Source organism: Podarcis melisellensis (assembly GCF_964234715.1).
Source record: "Podarcis melisellensis genome assembly, chromosome: 14".
Taxonomy (NCBI): domain Eukaryota; kingdom Metazoa; phylum Chordata; class Lepidosauria; order Squamata; family Lacertidae; genus Podarcis; species Podarcis melisellensis.
Genome location: NC_138546.1, coordinates 18,972,340 through 18,989,231, shown reverse-complemented (window position 1 = coordinate 18,989,231; position 16,892 = coordinate 18,972,340). Strand labels below are relative to the sequence as shown.

Sequence of the window (16,892 nt, the reverse complement as noted above, 5' to 3'; positions counted from 1 at the left end):
TTTGATAACTCACAAGGGTGTAGGCCAGACTAGCAACTGAGCAAGGGCACTGACTGGTAGCTAGGCAAGGTCATGGAGACCGGTGAGGCATCCATTTCTTGCCTTGGCGGAAGGACATAATTCTGGTTCTTTGCCAGTAGCAAGTCCACAGAAATATGCCAGACCTAAAGCAGTAGGACATTTTATACACAGCCCTTCGGCCAATCAGAGGGCTCTGCTTTGAGCCAGTCAGGGCTTAGAAACATCTGCAGACATAAAGCAAGGGTTGTAAGTCAGTGGTAGAACATCTGCTTTGAAAGAAGAAGGTCCTAGGTTCAAATCCTGACATTTTCAGGAGAGACCCTGTCTGAGATCCTGGAGAGCTGCTGCCAGTCAGTGTAAACAATGCTGTGTTAGATGGACCGATGGTGTGACTTAGTATACAGCAGCTTCCTATGTTGCTGTTTCTAGGAAATAGTGGAGAGAAGGCAGGAAGGCTCTTTTTAGGGTCTCCAGTAAGGTTCAATTGGACTAGTTGTCGTTGTTGGCATCCATCTGTCTCGAGTGACAATGGAGTGTGCCTCGGGGGGGGGGGTGAAGTCAAACTGCTGCATTAGCAGCACCAAAGTGACCTCCTTGGGGTGCAAACCTGGGCAGTGTGTAGGGCTGGGTGACAACTGGTTTTCAATATTGTGATATTTCAGCAGCTAAACATTGCAATATATCGATATATCACGATATCTGAAATAAGGAAGGAACTACACAGAGGCGAACAAGACAATGTCCTGACAACTGCTACTACGTAAGGGTCTAAAACTGATAAATGATGATATTATCAATCACTTCATGGTCACTTTCAGCAGCAGGCAAGCCAAAATGCATTCAAATGAGACTTTTGGTTTTGGGCTTGGCTACCAAATGGTGGTATTCAGGACAATACAAAGTACGGTGATGAGTCAGAGTGAGTGCAAATAATCTGGGACTGTCAGCAGCCTGGTGGTGGCAGAATCAACAAGGGGGGGAGGAGGGGGGCAGAAGCAGTGGCAGCCTGGCAGCAGGGGCACAATAATCAGCAGCCTGCGAAGCCTCCTCATGGCAGTGGGCAGGGGGTGGCAGAAGCATTGGCAGCCTGTGAGGCTTTGTTGATACATCGCCCAGCCCTAGTGTATGGAGGTTCCTGGCTGCCCAGACAACAAGACCCCCTTCTTCGCCTCACTGATGTGGTCCAAAGGAAAGCAGAGCAATCCGTTTGGCACCAGCTTGGCTGCAGGAGTTGTTAGAAGGAGAAATCTAAGTCACCACCCAACCGTCTTAGGGGCTCCACTCTGGATTTGTGTAGGATATACTCAAAGGTGGATGTGTACTATGCATGTTTCTCCTGTGACATTGATCTTTGATCTTGTTCCCCCAGATATTTGTTGGACTACAACTCCCATCATTCCCAGCCAGCTTAGGCAATGAGCAGGGATGGTGGAAAACAACATCTGGGAAACCCAACACTGTCTTGTAAGAAGGCATGGGAAATTTTGTTTAGAGGGCTCACATGTCATATTTAGGCTTCAGAGAGTTAATGACAGCAGTGCTGAGTTGCTTCCAGCTGTTGTGGTGGCATCCAGGCCTTGGATGTGGCAAAGAATCCCAAGTTCATATTTCTGCTTAGCTGCATGGCTCACTGGCCAGCCTTGAGCAAATCACTTTCTCTCATCCATCCTCACAAGAGCTTTGTGAGGTAGGTTATAATGTTGCTTTAAGCTCCTTGGAGCTCAAATGCAGCTTAAAAATTATTCCAAACCTTTCGGCTGATTATGGCAGATATTGGCTTCTCTGCTTATATAACATGCTCAATGAATCTCGTGTCACTGACAAATTTCTCGTGGCACAAACCACAGTAAATCTGTTAGCCTGGCTTCTCCTTTCTGAGATTTGGTCACCTTGAAGATGATCTTCTCAACCACAAGAGGCAAGACGCTTCATTTCTTTTAATGAAGACTCAGCTTCTAGAGAAAATTATGCTGTAGAATGAAAGTGGCTATTTAGCTGATCGCACAAATTCCCTGTTGGCCACAGAGTCCTGTTCACATGGCATTGTGGAACAGCCAACCTTATTGTTTGTTATTTATTTATTGCATTTGTATCCCTCCTTTCCTCCACGGAGCTTAAGGTGGTGTACATGATTCTCCCTCCACCTCATTTAATCCCTCACAACAGCCTTGTAAGGTAGGCCAGGCTGAGAGGCAGTGGTCTTCATGGCCAGGTGGGGATTTGAACTCCAGTCTCCCAGGTCTCAGTGCAGCACTCTGACACCATGCACCACACTGACTCTCTTGATTGACTCTTTATTGTATTTCCTTGCTCAAGGTAGAGGGTGAAATGTTCATCAGTTCATTTAGTGCTTTGAAAACAACCCTAGTAATTAATACTCAGTGCACAGGTGAAATGTGAGTTGTTATTCCCACTGCAGTTTTGAGTGACAAATTCAAAACAAGCATGATGGTGATTTGGTTGGTGGTGGTGACAGGAAGGAATTTCAGTGGAAGTCTGGGGAGAACTGAACACCTGTAGCTGGGGATCAGTGTCTGATCTTAAAGGTGTACAGACCAAGATGCTGCCTCTGCTTCCCCTCTCTCAGAAAAGCCTTGAAAGGAAGAGAAGGCAACAAATTCAGGGGGCCTCCAGACTTACATAATGTTGCATGAAGAAATTCAAGCATCTCCCATAACTTTAGGTTTGTATAATTACAGTTGGTTAAAACATTCCGTTGTCCTAGAACAGCAAACCCACTTAAAAAATAAAGACTTCCTACAGTTAGGAAAGTGAAGGGAAAATGAACTGAAAAGTGTGGGATGAACAAGTTATTATTTCAGAGTACCTTCCCCTTGCAGTATTATTGCAGGTTTTGGCTATTGTTGGTTCAGATTAATGTATTGTCTGGTAATGCATATAATGAGTTAAACTACTTGTACTGAGCTAGATGTAGGCATGTGAGAAGGCAGCAATTGCCATTCTGACTAGTTCTCAACAGAATCAGTGCTGGTTCTGTTCTGCTGCACTTCGGTTTCTGCCAAATAGTATGTTATTTGTCTCACTGCCTGCTATTTAATGTAAGTTACGTAACTTACATTCTTTCAATGTAATGGAAATGTCAAACCAATGTAAAAAAAAAGTCATTAATTACTTGTCATTTGCAGACTTAAACAAGCAAATGCAATGTGAACAGATACCAATTGCTTTCGCTTGACTAGTTTCTGTTCCTGACCACAATGAACAAAAGAACTGTAGCAATTTCTGCTTCCTTTTCCATTTTTGTCGGAATTGTCTGACATCCGCAGCTGGATGTAACCCATCCTGGGACTGCATGGTGAAGAGTAGACTCAAAGAACATAAGAAGAGCCTGCTGGATCAGGCCAATGGCTCATCTGGTCCACTGTTCTCACAAGGGCCAACCAGATTCCTGTGGGAAACCCACAAGCAGGATTTGATCACAAAAGCCCTCTCCTCTCCTGTGGTTTCCAGCAACTGGTATTCAAAAGTATTTCTGCTTTTTAACCTGGTGGTATAATCATCATGACTAGTAGCCACTGATAGCCCTCTCCTCCATGAACTTGTCCACTTCTCTTTTAAAGCCATCCAAGTTGGTCCCATCACTGCCTCCTGTGGAAGTGAGTCCCATAGATTAACTATGAGTCGCGTGAAATATCAATGCAGATAAATGCAAATAATAATAATTGTTGTTGTTTAGTCGTTTAGTTGTGTCCGACTCTTCGTGACCCCATGGACCAGAGCATGCCAGGCACTCCTGTCTTCCACTGCCTCCCGCAGTTTGGTCAGACTCATGTTTGTGATAAATGCAAATAATAATAATAATACAATTTATTATTTATACTCCGCCCATCTGGCTGAGTTTCCTCAGCCACTCTGGGCAGCTCCCAATCAAGTGTTCAAAACAATACAGCAATACAGCCTTCAGATGTCTTTTAAAGATAAGATAGCTACTTATTTCCTTCACATCTGATGGGAGGGCGTTCCACAGGGCTGGCGCCACTACTGAGAAGGCCCTCTGTCTGGTTCCCTGTAACCTCACGTCTCGCAATGAGGGAACCACCAGAAAGCTCTTGGCGCTGGATCTCAGTGTCCGGACGATGGGGGTGGAGACGCTCCTTCAGGTATACAGGACCGAGGCTGTTTAGGGCTTTAAAGGCATAAATGAGTAACTGAGAACTGTGGGGCCAATTGGGTTTTTCTGCCTCAATATATCTGTTTCTCTGTATGAATGAGGCATGGAGGTGAAGAATGAGATCAGAGAAGAGGGACCCGTGTCTGTTGATCTGGCCCTGAAGGGAAAGGGCTAGTAGGTGGGGGAACCAGGGTTGGCAAACTGTCTCTGGGTTCCACACATCCCCCTACGCAGGCCACCTGTATTAAAAACTTATGCTTTGTTCAGACAAGTTCAAGCAGTCTGCGCCAGTGTGGAAATGGGGAGAACTGAACTTAATATTGGAAAAACGAGGAACGGAGAGAAACAGAAGCTGGTTTGCTTTTGGCTTCTCAGTTGCTAAGAATCCTTTTGCTTAGCACTTTGCAATTTGATGTTCAGGTGTTCAGGTTTCCTGTTTTGGTCGTGTGTGTGTTTTGGCAGGCAAATGCCTGCAGCCTGAAGGTTTGCTATGTTTGGAATGTGCCTTGAGTTGACACCCCCTCAATTCCACTTTGTTCTTCTGATGCCATTCCTACCTGGTCCTAGGTGCTAAGACATACCTGCAAGGACTTTTGCATTTTTCTCACCCACTTTCTTCTTTCCTCAAGGAGCAGGCAGGGTGTCACCAAGAGCTGCAGTACTGAAATGGGGTAGACTCTCGTGGCAGACAATTCTGGGAACTGTCTCTACAGCTGTTCGCTGTTAGTGAATCAAGCACTCAATGGGAAATCCATTTTCTCCTGTTTCTTTGGAGCTAATCTTGACATGTGCTTGCTGACATCTGAAGATGCTGATAAGCTGGGCTTTTCCCCACAAAGCCTTTCCGTTGTCATATTTTTGTTCTTAAATGGGATGGAGATATCGGGAAGCAGTCAATTATTAACCAGACAGTCTTTGTGAATGCTTATCTACCTGGACTAGGTAGGTTGATTGACATTGCAAATCCTATGTGTGTCTGCTTGGGGTCAGAAGTAAGCCCCATTGAATTCAGTGGGGCTTACTCACACAAGATTGCAGGCAAACTGGTGTGAACAGAATAAGACAAAAATTCTTGGCTATGAACCTTGAAAATAGAATGGAAGTGTGATCAATGCTATTGTACAGGCATCTCCCCACCTGCGCATGATCAGCATGCACACTCCCTCTGATGTGCACAATGCTTTCAGCACCAAAAGGGGGTGGGGCAGGGGCGGAATGGGGTGGATTCTAGTGCAGCAACCGGGAACAGAAACCCCACATAAGTGGGGTTTCCCCTGAATTTCATTCATTGTTCTGCACATTGTGTGTGTGTGTGTGTGTGTGTGTGTGTGTGTGTGTGTGTGAGAGAGAGAGAGAGAGAGAGAGAGGGAGGAGGAGGGAGTGGGAGAAGATACCCATATTTTTCGCTCTATAAGACGCACCAGACCATAAGACGCACCTAGTTTTTGGAGGAGGAAAACAAGAAAAAAAAAATATTCTGAATCCCAGAAGCCAGAACAGCAAGAGGGATCACTGTGCAGTGAAAGCAGCAATCCCTCTTGCTGTTCTGGCTTCTGGGGTAGCTGCGCAGCCTGCATTCACTCCATAAGACGCACACACATTTCCCCTTACTTTTTAGGAGGGAAAAAGTGAGTCTTATAGAGCAAAAAAAAAATGGTAGACGGTCATGCTAAGTTCAGAAGGCCGAGATCTCACACAGAGCAAACAAGTGAAGGGATTCTCCGGAGCTTTCTTGATAAGTGAAATCCACAATGGGCGGAAATTGTCCAACAGTTTCTTTTGTTCAGCTACACTACTTTGTGTCAGCTGAGGACTGCAGATGAAATTGTCCATAGAGTTGTGCAAGTATAATGGAGCAAATCTGTCATTTTGGGTTTCTCTCAGTTTCTTGCTTTTCCAATCTTAAGTTCAGCATTTTTGCATTTTTTAAAATTCCCCATGAAAATTCAACTGAACCGAGCTGAAGACTGGAAGAACAAAAAACAGAGAGAAACCAACATTGACAGATTTGCCTGCCCCTGGGTGCACCTGAGGGGAACAGCCATGGTGGGAAATGCAAATGGTCTGTTTATGTGCAACAAGCGGCAGCGATTGTGAGGAGGGAAAACCCATGTGGTCCTGCAGTCACAATTTTTAAGGGTGCAATAAAAAAGAGTGTATATATATATATATATATATATATATATATATATATATATATGGCACCAATTAAAGAAAAAGGGGGTGTCTACTGCAATGAGAATGTGTGCTTTTAACATCACATGCTCTCATTTTTTTCATATATGCATATCTTGCTATAGTCACTAACCCACAGCCTTAATCTTCCATGTTTGTAAAACAGATACTTTTTAGGGTTGTCTAATCTTCACTAAACTTCAGTGAGGTATACACAAAACAAAAGAGCAAAGATGGCAAAGTCTTTTGCAAAGTGCTTGTACATGAGACCTCCGGGTATAGGGTGGTATATAAATTCAATAAATAATGAATACATTATTGGTATATAAATTCAATAAATAAGGAATACAGTAGTACCTCGGGTTAAGAACTTAATTTGTTCTGGAGGTCAGTTCTTAACCTGAAGCTGTTCTTAACCTGAGGTACCACTTTAGCTAATGGGGCCTCCCGCTGCCGCCGCGGCGCAATTTCTATTCTCATCCCGAAGCAAAGCTCTTAACCCAAGGTACTATTTCTGGGTTAGCGGAGTCTGTAACCTGAAGTGTCTGTAACCTGAAGCATCTGTAACCCGAGGTACCACTGTAATAATAATAGTACTGGTATGCAGTTTCTAGTGCAGAAGGATGAGTAATTTGTCTCGAAGAGCCTCCAGGATTCTTTGGCAAAAGAACCTACTGCTGTTCCACCCATGCCCTGGCACAACAGAGGGAGGCCCAGGGTGTCCTTCCAGTAAATAAACAGGTCCTTTGACCCCCTCCAAGAATGGCTAAGCCACAGTGTTTAATGAAAAAGAAAACCAATCTCAGCCAAATGGATACTAGTACCATCTGTTCTCTTGAATGGCTCCACACTACATCTGCCTTCCATTAGTAGTTCATGTTGATGTCCTTACTCAGAGTTTAATGTGGGCTCGCATTCGCCAGTGTCTCTGACCAGGTGCAGAGAGAGAGAGAGAGAGAGAGAGAGAGAGAGAGAGAGAGAGAGAGAGAGAGAGAGAGACTGCTCACCCTTTACATATATATCCTGCCTTTCCTCCCAAAAGCTCAAGACAGTGTAGTGGTTATAGTGCCAGACTAGGACTGTTTTCAGTTAAAAACATTCTAAAAGCAATTGCAGGATGCGGGTGGTGCTGTGGGTTAAACCACAGAGCCTAGGACTTGCCAATCAGAAGGTCGGCGGTTGGAATCCCCACGATGAGGTGAGCTCCCGTTGCTCGGTCCCTGCTCCTGCCAACCTAGCAGTTTGAAAGCACGTCAAAGTGCAAGTAGATAAATAGGTACCGCTCCGACAGGAAGGTAAACAGCGTTTCCGTGCACTGCTCTGGTTCGCCAGAAACGGCTTAGTCATGCTGGCCACATGACAAGGAAGCTGTCCGCCGGCTCCCTTGGCCAATAAAGCGAGAGGAGCGCCGCAACCCCAGAGTCAGCCATGACTGGACCTAATGGTCAGGGGTTCCTTTACCTTTACTAAAAGCAATTGCAATTAAAAACACACTTCCACCCAGTGATCTTGAGGTTGCCAGGAACAGTATTCTTCAGCCACCAAATGCCTGGGTCAACTGGAATGTTTTCAAATTCCACTTGAAAGTTAAGAAAGGTAGAGGCAGGCACACCGCACTAAGGAGGGTGTTCCTCAACCAGGGAACCACCGTTGAAAAGGCCCTGTCGCAGATCAGGGCTGCCAATCAGGGAGCCCCCTCTAATAAGGCCTCATGTGCTGATCATAGGGAATGCAAAACCTTGCTGGATCAGACCAAAGGTCCTCCTAGTCTAGTCCTACAATGGATTTTCCTGAGATCCAGCCATAACAGCTACCTTTCACTCCAGCAGGGATGAGGAACCTGTACCTCCTCCCTGATGTTGCTAGATTACAACTCCCAGCATCCCATGCTGGTTGGGTATGATGAGAGCTGGAGTCTATCACCTTCCCACCCTCTTGAAATCATGGTTTCCAATTATGATTTTCCAGTATTGCGGGCCATAGTTTCTTAGTTCAGACATCGCACTATAATTTAATCTTCCTTAACCAACATTGGGCATAATGTTTGAACTGAGCAGCAGCTCTGAACCTGAGGATGACTGTCGTAGGAGTTTTACACCTGGTCCCTGCCCCTGTGACCACAGACCCACCAAGTTCCTTTATTGATCCAGTGTGGTGTACAGTAGTGGTTAAGAGCGGTGGACTCATAATCTGGTGAACCGGGTTCGCTTCCCCACTCCTCCACATGCAGCTGCCGGGTGACCTTGAACTAGTCACACTTCTCTGAAGCCTCTCAGCCTCACTCACCTCACAGAGTGTTTGTTGTGGGGGAGGAAGGGAAGGAGAATGTTAGCTGCTTTGAGACTCCTTCGGGTAGTGATAAAGCGGGATATCATATCCAAACTCTTCTTCTTCTTCTTCCATTGTATTTTTATAGCAATCGTGAAATCAAACACTCGCCTGACTCCTTAGGCAGGTTGATAAAGCTTCCTCTGTAGTCTTTGCCAGCTTGTGTTGAAACCCTGAAGTCACTGAAGGAAAGCCCTGCCAAAGGCTCATCTAGTCTAGCATTTTGTTCTCACAGTGGCCAAGCAGGTGTCCCTATGGGAAGTCCGTGAGTAGGATTTGATCAGAAGAGCACAGTCCCTATTTGAGATTCTCAGCAACTAGTAATTCAGAGGCATACTGCCTGCAACAGTGGAAGAAGAACACAGTCATTGGGATATCCAAGGGGGTGGCTATCACTAATTCTGGTTTAACAATACGCTGTGTGGATTACTTCATTTTATCCTGGATCTTCCACGCAATACACCTCTATCATGTCTCTTCTTACTCACTTTCCCCCCTTAATTAAAAACCTTCAAATGTAGGGGAAATAAAATCCACTAATACCATAGGCTTAAATATCAAGTAAATGAGTTTAGAACTGGGGTGAACAATAAGATTGTGGTAGTCATTTTTGGGTTGTTAGCATGAATGCAGATCTCTGTTTTGAAGACCATTCCAGTAATCCTGGCTGCATATTTTTAATGGGAGTGATAACAAGTTAGGTTCAGGAAATAAGAATAACCAGGAACAATAATGTCCTATTTGCAACGTGGTAAGATTATTATTTTTAAAAAAAACCCTCATATTTCACATCTAAAATCTCATTCCATAGTGGATGAGGTCCTGGGTGTTTCCCCACTGCAACTCTGAACTACTATTATCAAACCGGTTTAACTTTCATCATAGCCAAGTAATTGCAGGAACAATAATTATGTGAAGAGTCTAAGGCTCTCACACCCGCAACAAAAACTGCAATCTCCAGAGTTCTTGCAGAGTATGGTGTGGTAATGGTGGAAATTCAGCTTTGCTTCCATTTAAATTAGAAACTAACTAATTTGCACTTCTTGAACCATTATGCAAAAACAATGCTATTTTGAAATTCACGCACCTCTGAATTTTGTAATGCAGTCCTCCAAGCAAGAACATATCCAAAATGCATATATTGGGGAAAGCTGCTTGCTAAAATGTTTTTATTAGGATAAATTTGTCCTAAAATGCTGGTGGTTTTTCATAGAATCGTACATTTGTTTTTGCAAATTGCTACAGAAATGTAGAGAACTGAATTTAAGATTGGAAAAATGAGAAACTCTGAGAGAAACAGAAAGAGCATGCCAGCTTAAAAAGGGAAAGAAAAAAGTATCTCCCTAGCAAATGTAAAAATAACAGTAACAATAACAATAAAAGCTACATTGGTTGTGGTGCAGAGTTGATTTTAAGACTCCTTTTTTCCACAGCACAACAGAATTCATGCATGGAATAAATCACATGAGAGAATCGGTGCCAAACTTGCTTTGGTGCAATGAATGGGGATGTGATGGGAAACCAGAGGGGGAATGGAATGGACTACTCTGAAAAAACATGCATGGCTGGCTGGAGCCCTGGACAGGAGCATGTCACACTGCAACATTTAGCTGCAAGTCCCACTTGTGTAAATCAGTTTGGCATGTGCAGCTTCTCAGCGGAGCTGCTGTGGAGAGTTTTGTTTCTCCAGCCTTCTGCTGACCAGAGTCCAGTGGTATCATTTTGCCTGCCTGGCAGGGTCTGAAAGGCAAACTGAATGGTTATTGTGCCTTCCACAATACTGTTCATTTGCTGCTGGTTTATGAAGCCTGGCAGGAACGGCATGCCTTTGTTGATCGAGCAGAGCTACAGTGACAGACACCAAGCTTGAAGTTTAATACAACCAGAATGAATGTGAAGCCTGTGGTAGGCCAAAACCAACCAGAAAAAGTGTATTTGCCCCCACTTGTAAGTTTGTGTGAATTGACTTCTTGTGACCCAATGTAGGAGTATTTTTCCTGTAACACCTTATAGTACTGGAGGAGTTTCTGATGTTAATGATAATACTCAGGGCCCCTCTAGAAGTGCTTTTTACCATGTATTCATGATGATTTGCACTCATGATGCTATTGGGGTAGTTATTTGTGCTCCTGCTTTCAAATACTGTTTACCCCTGCAAAGGTTTTAGGGCAGACATAATCTTTGTTTTCAGCCAGTGCCTGTCCCAGTAACTCCCTGCTGGAATCCTGTAGCTTCTTGCACCAAAAATGTTGTTGTTTATTTTATTGCACTATAGTGCAAGTGTTTCCTTCCAATAACACTGGGGAAGCATCACAGAACAAGGAATCAAGCAGAATGGTGAATGGACAGTTCAGAATAAATTCACTGCTAATGCACTATTATTGCAACAATAACATATTGCAGAATACACCTGCAAAAACGAAATAAAAAATGCCAAACTAATCTGGAAACGCCCTTATCCTATCTGTCTATATATTGGGGGTGGGTGGGTTTCAAAGCAATTCAAACATTCATAATCTTGGTGACTTTATTATTAGCCACATTTCTCAGATGTGGGTCTGAGAGACAATAGCTTGCTTAGAGCTACCTTGTGAGTTTGTAGCCAAGGTGAGAACTGAACTGGGATCTTCACACTTCTTAGGTTCAGCTCATGCGTTTTACCACATGTGTTTGTTGTGATGGCTCTGTTGTGAGCACAAGATCAGTTGATCCTAGCATATAATTTTCTGCAGTAGCCAATTACTAATAGCAAACCCATCCTTTGGGTGCAAAACCGTATACAGTCATACCTTGGTTCTCGAACAGAATGCATTCTGGGAGTCCGTTTGACTCCCAGAACCATTCGAAAACCAAGGTGTGGCTTCCGATTGGCTGAAGGAGCGTCCTGCAGCCAATCGGAAGCTGTGCTGAATGTTTGGCTTCCAAAAATTGTTCGAAAACCGGAACACTCACTTCTGGGTTTCGATTGTTCGGGAGTCGATTTGTTTGGGAGCCAAGGTGTTTGGGTCCAAGGTATGACTGTATATCTGAAACATCACCATCCACGCAGAATCAGGTGGCAGGGGGGAGAGCCCTCAAACAGGCAGGTGGGGAGACCAAAGCAGGCACCCCCCCAGTCCCCACTTTCACAGGGGGAGAATATTTGGAAAATGGTGGGGGTGATTTTGACCATGCCTTGACAAATAGAGGACACTTAACGCTGATGAATTTTCGTGGGGTCTTTTTCACCCTAATTTTGAAAACTGAAGTGGAAACATGGGGAACTGAACGGAAGAAGGTTGGGAGAAAATGAGAGAAATCAGAATTGACCAATCTACCCGTTCCTATCATTTGCAAGCAAAAGCTGCGTTCTGTTTCTTAAGGCATCGTTTAGGAAAACGGGGGGAGGGGTGTTGGTTGGTTGTGGTTGTCTGCTTTGGTTTTCACAAGCCTAGGAATGCTGCTGGCATAGTTCTTCCAGTGCACAAGCCTCTCATTAGACCTTGCCCCTTGTTCAGGATCTCTGGTTGTTCCTGTCCGGATGCTGTGCTGCTGTCTCGTTTCCTGTCCAAAACTGTCAGTCAGAGGAGCCGTGAGTCACCCTCCGTCCGAGAGGATGCTTGGCTAGGAGAGAGAACAAGCTTGGCAAGTCAAGAGGCAATTGCTTAGTAAGAACAGTGCTGTATAAGCAGGAGGGAGGTTTCACCAAAAGGTTCTGTCAAGTGCCAGGCTTTCATCACTCCAGCACAGTAATTCCCAAACTATCTGCCACGAGGGAATGGCTATTATGTTATGAGAGATAAATGAAATAACCAAAGATTTCCATAAGTCCAAATCACCCATTCACTGTCTGCAGAAGTAGTTGCCTGTTATGTCCCTGTGTGCTCTTATCAGGGAGTCATGCAGAGGGCTATTGCTGCTTTTGCATATTTTAACCCTTCGAATGTAAGCAGGGAGACGGCTTCTAATTTGGATTTGGGGGTGGCTGGGTAGGCAGGCGGGAATGCGCCTCAAGTTTCAGAACTATAAGAAACAGTACAGTGGTACCCCAGGTTACAGACGCTTCAGGTTACAGACTCCGCTAACCCAGAAATAGTGCTTCAGGTTAAGAACTTTGCTTCAGGTTAAGAACAGAAATCATGCTCCGGCGACGCAGCGGCAGCAGGAGGCCCCCTTAGCTAAAGCGGTGCTTCTGGTTAAGAACAGTTTCAGGTTAAGTACAGACCTCCGGAACGAATTAAGTACTTAACCCGAGGTACCACTGTACTCTAATTCAGAAGACTTTGCAAACAAGGGTGACTTGGTTTTCAGAAGAATCCACTGAGTTCTAAGGGGGAAGCCTCAATGGACTGAAATTTGAGACAAATGAGAGAGGGGAGAGCGTCTGCTTCCTGAAGGAAGCAAATTAGGGGTGATAGGACAGCAGGCAGGCTTAGCCTCTGTCTAACCCTGTTAGGATCTCTGATCTGTAGTAACTCCCATGCTGATTTACTGACTATCTCAGAGTATGGTTCATGGGGTTCAAAAGGTCATTGGCTCTGCCCCATTTTTGACCTGGTTCCGCCTTCACACAAACCACTGTTTTGTCTACTTGATGGACTTCAAGGTTCCAGTAAAAAAATTAAAAGGTAGTAGAATTAACAATAATATATAATGATAAACCGCTGGAGAATCACAGCGCCTGCTGTGGCTGCAGAGACTCGTAACTCGTAACTGCTGCCTCCCATGTTGCTTTTGCTGCATTTGCAGCACCAAAGTGACCTCTCCGGGGCTCAAACCTGGGCACTGTGTATGGAAATCCTGCCCTGCCCATATAGCAAGACCCTCCTCTCAGCCTCGCTGATGTGGTCCAAAGGAAAACAGAGCAACACGTTTGGCAGCAGCTTGGCAGCAGGAGTTGCTGGAAGGAGGCGTACTCTCATAAATAAGGACGTATATAGCCTGTGAGAGCCTCTGGCAGTCAGTTTAGGCAGTACAGAGCTAGATGGGCCAGTGGTCTAACTCCATAGGAGCAAACTCCTAGAGGCCGAGGTCCCTTCGTCCCCCAATAACATAGTTGAATGGTTCAGGCCCTCTCCAAAGCTGATGGGCCTTGTCATTCAAATGGTGTGCATGCACCCAAATATTTTATTCTAGTTGGCACCCCTATAAAGGCTGTTTCCTGAAGGCAACAGCAGTTGGCTCTGTGGCTTGACACCATCTTGGATTTGCCTCAACAGTTTGGTATTTTGCCCCAACTCTGCCAAACCGGAGCCAGTGTCACTTCCAGCAAAAGGAGGATGTTCCGACTCCACGGCCCTCAAGCAAAGATTGCATGACTAGGCTTCAATGCAGGAAACTTGATGGGGAATGACCAAGGCTGAGTAGCATTGGGTAGAAGACACTAATCTCTCCTGGGTGCCCAGAGGCCTTCATGGGTGGAGCATCAACCACAACCTGCTAGACTGCAGACACCCTTCTGAACTGCTGAATGCTTCCTCTCTTGTCCAAAGCATCATCAATGGCCAGTTGCCAACTTTTGTTCATGGGCAGCTCCTTTGGCTCCTACAGCAGCATGACATGGATGAGTTAAACTTTACCCAGCTCTTAATTCCCTACTAGGGATAAGTTTCACGCGATTTATGATCAGTTGCTGTTTAAAAGCACAGAAGCAGGACCAGTAAAAAGAAATTGGCAAGTGTTTCACATACATGGCTTTGATCTTTCGCTTTGGGCAAGTCACTATCTACTAGCCTTGACCTCCCCCCCCCCCCAGCATTAAAATGGTGCTATCTGCAACCAACCTCACAGGGTGCTCGTTTGGATGAAGAGAAAGGTTGTGATAGCATTTTGCAAATTAAAAATTAGACTCGCTATGAAAGCAAAGTGCTTTATAAACATTTATCTTCACCAGAAAAAAGTCCTTCAAACACTACACTGAAGTAGTCTACTGTTCTTTTGATTTTACAGACTAGTGTAGTCAACTGCTGCTTTTGTAGTGTTTATTTTGTAAGGTGTTAGGGGCTGAGTGCTTCCTGGAATCCCCTCTTTGTCTTATTCCAAAAATTGTGGCCAACTGGCTGCAGTTACTTGGTGGTGAATTAAAAGCACTTTGCATATGCACAGGGAAACTCTTGCTCCTTGTATCTTATATCCCTGAGTGAGCTCCTGGCTGGCTGTGATCTGCTTTTTTCATCCTTCTTGAAATCTCTTTCTCTCTTCGCAGCATATCCAGCAAGGAGTTGTCTGAGCTGATTGAGAAGTTGCAGAAAAATGCTGACCAGGTGGAAAAGAACATTGTGGAAGCAGACTCTAAGATGCAAAATGTGAGTTTATTTTATTTCAGCATTCTTATATGCCACTTTTATTTTTTTAAAAAAATAACCTCAATATGGTTTTTACATAGAAATGAACCATATCAATAATGGTGCAGCAATAAAATTGCTAGCACATTTGCAAAGCTAAGCAGGCTCTGGTGTGGTTTCAAATAGGATGGGGCCATGTGTTGAAATTCCTGGACTAGATGACCCTCAGGATCTCTTCCAACTCTTATGATTCTATGAATCAAACACAAGAAAACTTAGATAAAAATACAATAAAAAACTAGCAATAAAATAAGATCAGTATAAAACACAGAAACAGAGGTTGAAAAAAAGTAGCATTAAACAAAATGTGACTTCTGAACATTTGGGGGAACCAAATAAGGTGACATCCACACCATATATTTAAAACACATCTAAAGCAACTGGCGTCCTCCAGAGAATCTGTAGTTTCTTAAGGATACTGGGAATTGTCTAACACAACATTCTCAAAACCTGTACAAAACTACGTTTTCTAGGCTTCCTTTTGGGTGAAACATCAATTCAGATGTAAATGCAGCCTAAGGTGACAAATGTCCATCTCTAATTATACAATTCAGATTGTAAAATAGGCTTAATTCCTACTTTCTAACTTAGCAACAGTTATTGTTTTGCAGGGCTCGACCTACTGTTAGGCAGTGGAGGCATTTGTCCCTTAGCGCTGCCCCATTGACCTTTGTCTGCCTTCAGCCAGACCCATCTGCCTGCCTTCTTACTTCCAAACAATTTGGAGTTGGTACTTGGCATTGGCTATCAGCTCCCTCCTCCTCTTCAGTCTCAGTGCTCCCTTGTAGAACTAAGCATGTTGGAAAAGGTTGGGGGACAAAACTAGAATGAGCTGGCTCTGCCTGCCATTGGCTCTGGTTCCACAGACTATTTGGGCTTCCTGCTTTCCATCCTACCAGTCCCAATGGGCACCAGCCATCTCTGCCATTGGGCAGAGTGAGCCAGCAGCCTCTGGCAGCTGATCTGTGTTGTGTGGTGGCAGCTCCCCACCTCACCCGACTACTCCTTTTGAGTCCCTAACCATTCTCCTCTGCCGGAGCTCTGCTATAGTAGTCCCCTGGCCTGATATATGGTGAAGGATGCTGTCATAGAATCGTAGAGTTAGAAGGGACCCCAAGGGCCATCTAGTCCAACCCTCTGCAATGCAGGAATCTCAACTAAAGCACCCCAAAAGATGGCCATCCAACCTCTGCTTCAAAACCTGCAAAGAAAAAGAGTCCACCACCTTCCAAGCAAGTCCCTTCCGCTCTTACCGCCAGAAAGTTCTTCCTGATGTTTTGTTGGAATTTACTTTCTTGTAACTTGAAGCCATTGGTTTGGGTCCTGCCTGTCATCACTCTTGATGGTCTGGTCAGCCTCTGCACCTAGAAGGAAGGAGGTGCCAACTCTACTGTTTCATTAGGAGTCCCATTCTCTTAATGTTCTAACCTCACAGCTCTATTGATTCTGCTTCTGTTTAACAACGAAAACCATCTCAAAGCTGTGAGTGAAGAACAGAAGTGGGGTGGATCTGTTTAGAGTGATCCCTGGATCAGTTCTTCTTCCCTGTAGGTTTGGGGGGTTAGGAAGAGGACCCGAGATACTTCTTTTTGCGCTATGTTGATTCTGCTGTTTATATAAGCCTACTCTCCCTTTCCAAACGCTCTCTCAGGACCTGCACAAGCTTAAGGCCGGTCAACCTGCTGAGTACCAAGACCTCACGGCAGATAAGCTAATAGAATCCGATAAGCTCCTCTATGTCCTGGATGGAGATGCTGCCATCGCTCGCCACATGAAACACCCACAGGGGGATATGATCACAGAAGAGTGAGTCTGGGGAAGCCAGTAGGGCAGGGGTGGGGAAGCGGATCTGGGCAGAGTGCTAGATCCAGAGTTGGGCCCTGCTTTTGTGCGCTATTTTGACAAATGGGTGG

At 44.8% G+C, this 16,892-nt stretch overlaps 1 protein-coding gene across 2 annotated transcripts in view; it reads left to right on the top strand.

The window, feature by feature from the left end:
- Positions 1–16,892, top strand: part of PPL (periplakin) — a 48,922-nt gene that overhangs the window by 7,835 nt on the left and 24,195 nt on the right. For both annotated transcript variants that reach the window (XM_081888212.1, XM_081888211.1), the window contains exons 2-3: positions 14,841–14,940; positions 16,631–16,785. In XM_081888212.1, the coding sequence (XP_081744338.1) occupies positions 14,841–14,940; positions 16,631–16,785 (255 nt within the window). The remainder of the gene's footprint in view (positions 1–14,840; positions 14,941–16,630; positions 16,786–16,892) is intronic.